The sequence below is a fragment of the Notothenia coriiceps genome, unplaced genomic scaffold, assembly GCF_000735185.1.
Source record: "Notothenia coriiceps isolate Sejong01 unplaced genomic scaffold, NC01 NC01_scaffold00029099, whole genome shotgun sequence".
Lineage (NCBI taxonomy): Eukaryota > Metazoa > Chordata > Actinopteri > Perciformes > Nototheniidae > Notothenia > Notothenia coriiceps.
In genome coordinates, this window is record NW_011361800.1 from 1 (window position 1) to 7206 (window position 7206).

Below are 7206 nucleotides of genomic sequence, written 5' to 3' on the forward strand. Positions count from 1 at the left end.
CACATGTTGATGTAGAAGAGACACGAAGAAGAGGAGACACATGTTGATGTAGAAGAGACACGGAGAAGAGGGGACACATGTTGATGTAGAAGAGACATGGAGAAGAGGGGACACATGTTGATGTAGAAGAGACATGGAGAAGAGGGGACACATGTTGATGTAGAAGAGACATGAAGAAGAGGGGACACATGTTGATGTAGAAGAGACATGAAGAAGAGGGGACACATGTTGATGTAGAAGAGACATGGAGAAGAGGGGACACATGTTGATGTAGAAGAGACATGAAGAAGAGGGGACACATGTTGATGTAGAAGAGACATGGAGAAGAGGGGACACATGTTGATGTAGAAGAGACATGAAGAAGAGGGGACACATGTTGATGTAGAAGAGACATGAAGAAGAGGGGACACATGTTGATGTAGAAGAGACATGGAGAAGAGGGGACACATGTTGATGTAGAAGAGACATGGAGAAGAGGGGACACATGTTGATGTAGAAGAGACATGAAGAAGAGGGGACACATGTTGATGTAGAAGAGACATGGAGAAGAGGGGACACATGTTGATGTAGAAGAGACATGGAGAAGAGGGGACACATGTTGAGTAGGAGACCTTTAAGACATAAATAAAAGCACACATCGCTCACCTGCTCAGAGGGCTCAAAGACGGCCGTGATGGGGAAAGTTTTGCTCGGCTTGCAGAGCTCCGAGTCGGACCAGGCGAGCCTGCCCACGTGCAGAAAGGGAGTCTTGCCGTGCGTCTGCTGGTTGAACATGTCCGTGAGTTTGTCCGCCAGCGACTTGGAGAAGTGAAACAGCTTGTCTTGACTGATCAGATGCTCCAGACCCTTCAGAGCGCCTTCTCCGCCCTCGGCTTCCCTCATGAGAGACTGAACCACCTCCGGCATGTTGCTGTTGGACTCCTGTGATCCGGACTCACTGATGGTGAGAGGATCCGACGATCTCCCCTGCTCTTCCTCCTTTCTTCTTCTTCGTCATCCGACAGCCGGTCCAAAGCCTCTTTTGGGATGGCAAAGAAATTGATAATCCTGTGCCACAAGTCTCGTGTGGGCGCATGTCCGCACTGAGACCGAGGGGACGCTGAATGTCCCGGCGTTTTGTCCTTTTTCTTGCCCTGCGCTTCGTCCAGGAGAAACTGCACCATTTCCTCCACGTCTTTTGACCCGGTGACTTTGCTGCTTTCCTGTCTTCCTTTGACTCTCTTGACGGACATGAAGCCAGAGAATCCCGCCTCTCCATCTTCTCCATCCTCTTCCTTTTTGGGGTTGTCGAAGAAATCCTTGATCGTGTCCTGCAGTTCTTTTCTGACGAGCAGCGCTGAGGCGGCGACTTGCTCCTGGGTCACGGTGACATTTTCTGAACCCTCCTCCTCTCGCTGTCTCTCGAACAGCTGATTGGCTCTCAGGGCCACCGTCTCCAGGATCGTTGAGGCCAGAGGAAGAACCGTCTCTCTGTACGGCTCGCTGGACGTGACCCTGGCCTGGATGCAGCACGAGCTCAACATCAGCAGCGAGCTCGCGAGCAACTCCTGCAACACCTCATCATGTGTGAAAGTCTTCTGCTGAGTTGGGTCGTGAGGAGGTGAAGCGTCTCCGGTGTCAGGGTTCGCCTCCTGCGGGGCTACCTAAGATAAGATAAGACTTTAATCATCCTGAAGGAAACTGTGGTGCCAGAGTTACACAAATACAATAACCACAGCGGCATGATAATCAAACTGTACGCTAACAGTGCAGTCAAAATAGCAACTCAATATCTACAGGAAACATAGTTAATGTGAATATTACCAATGTTTAGTAGAGCAAAAAAAACATAGTGGCAGATACGTAATTACATGTTATCATAGCACATTATTCACAATACAAATAATAATATTGCACGTGTTATATACACTGGAAAACCAGCTGTTTTCACTTGAAATAAGTCCAAACATCTGCCAATAGAATAAGTGAAAATGAGCTTGGTAAGATCTCTTGAACTAAGACGGGATATATTAGATGTAGAACTCATGTTGAACTATATTTGACCAGAATCAGGAGATGTTGTGTTACAATATGATCCACAAATGCTCAAAAGTGTTCTGTGTTCTGATGTTAGTTGGTGATTTTCCAATAAATATGTGAAAAAATATGTGTTTCATCTGAGATACAACTGAAAATAAGATGTTTTGACTGAACAAGATGATGCTTTGTCTAAAAACAAGACCTGATATCTCACTGCAGTGTGACTTCTGGAGTTATTGTGTCTGATATCAGGAGTAGAGACACATTCTGACTGGATATCAGACACACATACTGGGCGAGTTTTTGAGGATTTGTAGTGTAGCAGCGAGTGTTTTGTAATGACGCAATACCTCGTTATTTTTGATCTTTTTTAGGGCCTCTCGCACTCTGACGGGGAAGCTCTGAAGTTTCTCTTGGACGAACGGGATGCAGCAGCAGTAAAACTCGTGCACACTCTCCAGATCTCTCGCGTCCGAATATCTGGACTTGTCACTTGTTGCTGTCATTTTGAGAGCGGGAGCGTCTGCGAGGACTGGGCTGGCGTCGCTTCCTCTCTGCTTCCCTCCTGAAGTCATCTCTGCACACGGCTCGCAGATATCAGACACCACCTCCGGATCCAAAAACTGTTCAGTGTGCGAGGACAAGCTCTCTGAAGACTCGAAGAGAAATTCTTCAACCGAGGATCTGCGAAACAAACATTTATCCGTTAGTTTAATCACACGTTGCAATTTAATTTATAATAACCTGATATTTGTTAATAAAAGCTTATTTCTAGGGCTCCAGGTGGCCATCTCTCTTGTTTATTTGATTACAAATAGAGTCACAACCTCAGTCAAGGCAACACGAATAAAACAGCTAATTCACTTTTTAGACTGGGATGAAAAGAATATTCCCGTTAATCTTTTAATTATTTGATTGTGTAAAAATAAATTAGGAAAAGTTACTAAATCAAAGATAAATCTATATATTGCTGTTTTTTTCTGACCAACATTAAATACAAAATATAAAATAAATATCTAACGGGAAAACATTACTAAATCCTCACTCTGGACAGTTTTAAAAATCAAGATCGACATTTCTAATAAATGAACAGTCAATATATATATTTTTTTCATTAAGAACGATTATAGAATATCTTACTGTAGCCCCATTCGCTTATAATGTCCTGTTTCCCTTAGTAACTTAAAGGTCCCATGTCGTGCTTTTCCGGTTATTACCCGTCCCCTTGTGTGTTATGAAGGTTGTTCTGCATGTGAACGGTCTGCAGAGTCACAAACCCTCAAAGTACACCCTGTAGTGAGTAAAACTCTAACACAGAGAAGACCTGTCTGTGCTGCCCCAGAACGCCTCGTTGGACATTTCTATTTTTCCATTTCTTTCTTTCTGGACACACACACACACACACACACACACACACACATGTGTGTGTGTGTGTGTGTGTGTGTGTGTGTGTGTCCAGAAAGAAAGAAATGGAAAAATAGAAATGTCCAACGAGGCGTTCTGGGGCAGCACAGACAGGTCTNGTAGAAGTACTCAGATCGACCCATCCTCGACTCCGCTCCTCGACTCCTATCTTCGTGTCTTAGTCCCGCCCACAGGAGATGCGAGCGGAGGAGTCGAAGGGAGGGAACCGAGGAGAGAGGAGTCAAGGAGAGAGGAGGGGAACCGAGGAGAGAGGAGTCGAGGAGAAAGGAGTCGAGGAGGGGAACCGAGGAGAGAGGAGTGGAGGAACCGAGGAGAGAGGAGAGAGGAGGGGAACCGAGGAGAGAGGAGTCGTGGAGAGAGGAACCGAGGAGAGAGGAGGGGAACCGAGGAGATAGGAGATAGGAGGGGAAACGAGGAGAGAGGAGTCGAGGAGGGAGGAACCGAGGAGAGAGGAGGGGAACCAAGGAGAGAGGAGAGAGGAGGGGAACCAAGGAGAGAGGAGTGTCGAGGAGGGGAACAGAGGAGAGAGGAGGGGAACCGAGGAGAGAGGAACGAGGAGAGAGGAGAGAGGAGGGGAACCGAGGAGAGAGGAACCGAGGAGATAGGAGAGAGGAGGGGAAACGAGGAGAGAGGAGTCGAGGAGGGGAACCGAGGAGAGAGGAGGGGAACCGAGGAGAGAGGAGAGAGGAGGGGAAATTAGAGAAAGGAGAAACCTTCTTTGTGTTTCTGTAATATTTTGTGAACCTGAGCTTTTTATGGAACGAGAGCAAACAAGTCACAAAATGAAAGAAAAAAATCGACTGAAAGAGTTTAACATTTAAATCAAAACAAGCCTCCGTAACAATATTAAGTGGAGGTTAATAAGTTCATTAAAGAATCAGGAATCAAGAGTGTGAAACAAACAACAACAAACCACACTAGCCATGGTTACAACAACAACAACAACAACAACAACAACAACGTGGTGATGGTTGTGTACGGAATGTCGTGATTTAAAAACACAACTCTGTACCCTGTAACAAATCACTGTTGATCGAGATAATATCACATCATAACATCGAATAGGCCTGAATATATAAGAAAATGAAATAATAATAACATGCAAATAATACAAATAAAGAGAGAAAGAGGGTTGTGAAACTAACTCGACCTTTGGAGTTTTTATCAGATATATTTGTATCAGCACGTTAAATAAATGAATAAATAAACATGTTTCTGTAATATTCTAAAAACCTGTGACTTCTTGTTTTAAAAGAACAAGAAAAGTTAAAAAACAAACAATTCAAAACATGGATGGAGAGTTCTGAAACCAAAAGATTAAATCTCAACAACAGAACTACAGTAGCCATGGCAACACCAACAACATCAACGTGGTGGTTGTGTACGGAATGTCATGATTTGAAAACTCAGTTATTACCATAGAGTCTACGGTTAGTACTCAGCTTTCATCGTCAAACCTTCATCGTAGCACTGAGAGACATCCGGCTCCTGAATGCAGACGTTAGTTCAGTTCGTCCAGCAGCGCCTCGTCCCCCGGGCGGAGACTCTGACCAATAGGATGGAGGCTCTGAAACACAGGATGGTGGACAGAAAGACCCACGCTCAGGACAGAAAGACCCACGCTGAGGACAGAAAGACCCACCCTGAGGACAGAAAGACCCACGCTGAGGACAGAAAGACCAACGCTCAGGACAGGGAGGCAGCCATCAGGTTTGTGGCTCAGAGGACGTGGGGAGACAGGAAGGAGGAAGAGGAAGATCTGTGCTTCAACAAACTCTTCACCTTCATCAACAGCCTGCAGGACAAACAGTGGGAGAACCTCAGGGACCAGATGAGAGAACCAGTGAGTCCTTAGCCTGAACTTTCATTAACTAACTGTCCCTGAACCTTAGACTGGACATATAGAGAGTATACAAAGTACACACTGCAGTACAGGAAGCAGAGGGGGGTACTCAGATCTTGTACTTGAGTAAAAGTAGAAGTACTCAGATCTTGTTCTTGAGTAAAAGTAGAAGTACTCAGATCTTGTACTTGAGTAAAAGTAGAAGTACTCAGATCTTGTACTTGAGTAAAAGTAGAAGTACTCAGATCTTGTACTTGAGTAAAAGTAGAAGTACTCAGATCTTGTACTTGAGTAAAAGTAGAACTCAGATATTGTACTTGAGTAAAAGTAGAAGTACTCTATTTGTACTTGAATAAAAGTAGAAATACTCAGGTCTTGTACTTGAGTAAAAGTAGAAGTACTAAGATCTGGTACTTGAGTAAAAGTAGAAGTACTCAGATCTTGTACTTGAGTAAAAGTAGAAGTACTCAGATCTGGTACTTTAGTAAAAGTAGAATTATTCAGATCTTGTACTTGAGTAAAAGTAGAAGTACTCAGATCTTGTACTTGAGTAAAAGTAGAAGTACTCAGATCTTGTACTTGAGTAAAAGTAGAAGTACTCAGATCTTGTACTTTAGTAAAAGCAGAAGTACTCAGATCTTGTACTTGAGTAAAAGTAGAACTCACATATTGTACTTGACTAAAAGTAGAAGTACTCAGATCTTGTACTTGAGTAAAAGTAGAAGTACTCAGGTCTTGTACTTGAGTAAAAGTAGAAGTACTCAGTACAGCTTGTACTTTAGTAAAGTTAGAAATACTCAGATCTTGTAAAGTCTGATTTAAGAGTTGATTATATTTCACATCATTAATCCAGATCTATAAAGTAACTAAACGAACAGTACTTAAGTAAATGTACTTAAAATAATACATATAATTGAAATCATGAGAGCCACTAATTTGGCCATAGCTAGCTAGTTAGCTAAACATTTGCTAGCAAGCTTGTTGTAGCTTACGTTAGCTTAGGTAGCTAACTTTAGCTAGGCCTACCTAAGCTAACGTAAAATAGCTCACTAGTTAGATAGCTATACCATTAGAGCTATTTAGGACATACGTCACCTGCAGCTACAGAGCTTGTTTTTGCTCTAAGATGTAGAATCCACAGCTTCTGTTTCACTCTGACCTGTTTCTGAGAAGGCATAGTAGTTTCTCCTTGAGTTGTGTGTGATGTGTTCTGAAGTCTGTTCCTTAAGGGACCCCACGTGCTCTGTGTTTTGTTTTGATGTTAATCTTAATTTCTGCCTCATGTTCTTATTGTATTCATGTTTCTGTGGTCTTCATTTCAACTTTTGTTCTTTCTTGAGAAGAACTCTGCGAATTATATTTCTGTGAAAGGTGCTATACTAAATAAGCGTATTATGATGATATGAACCTGCTCTCCTCCTCCAGCTGACGCAGGCTCACCTGGCTCAGGTGTCCAGGAGGATCGTCACGGTCGTCTCTGAGCTCGTTCTGCAGGTTCTGGTTCCGGTTCTGATGGACCAGCTGCAGCCTGGAGACCCTTCAGAGGATCCCACCTGCATGTAGGAACATGCACCTGTCACTCATACATAATATAATATAATAAGCCTCTTAATGCCAAATTATCCCAAAGTGTGTTTAAAAAACCTACTTCAGACAAGAAATAAATACAAATTAGCCTGATATTTTCTTTTTAACACCAATATCATTTCATTATTAAATTACTCAGGGAAACAGGACATTATAAGCGTTCCCATAAAGCCTTGTTTTCTGGATTTAAAGGTCCCATGCCATTTCTACTGATCATGATTCCATTGTTGAGGTCGACTAGAATAGATCACATTGGTTTCTCATCCAGCATCTCTGGTAGTATATGTATTCACTCTCTGTCCTAAACGCTTGTTGGAGCTCCTGCCCCCCCC

At 43.2% G+C, this 7206-nt stretch overlaps 1 protein-coding gene across 1 annotated transcript; it reads right to left on the reverse strand.

Annotated features, from left to right (window-relative positions):
• Nucleotides 1–648: 648 nt before the first annotated feature.
• Nucleotides 649–3170, reverse strand: LOC104958573 (uncharacterized). The gene is made up of 3 exons (XM_010786315.1): nucleotides 3160–3170; nucleotides 2370–2703; nucleotides 649–1643 (listed from the first exon to the last, which is right to left on the reverse strand). The coding sequence occupies exons 1-3, from the start codon at nucleotides 3168–3170 to the stop codon at nucleotides 879–881; spliced, it is 1110 nt and encodes a 369-aa protein (XP_010784617.1). The 3' UTR covers nucleotides 649–878.
• Between the last annotated feature and the right edge of the window lie 4036 nt (nucleotides 3171–7206).

What these genes read in the sequence shown, in the direction of transcription:
- LOC104958573 (XM_010786315.1), bottom strand. An exon ending in AAAAGATCAAAAATAACGAG is followed by an intron (nt 1,644 to 2,369) that starts GTATTGCGTCAT and finishes ATCTTATCTTAG; the next exon opens with GTAGCCCCGCAGGAGGCGAA.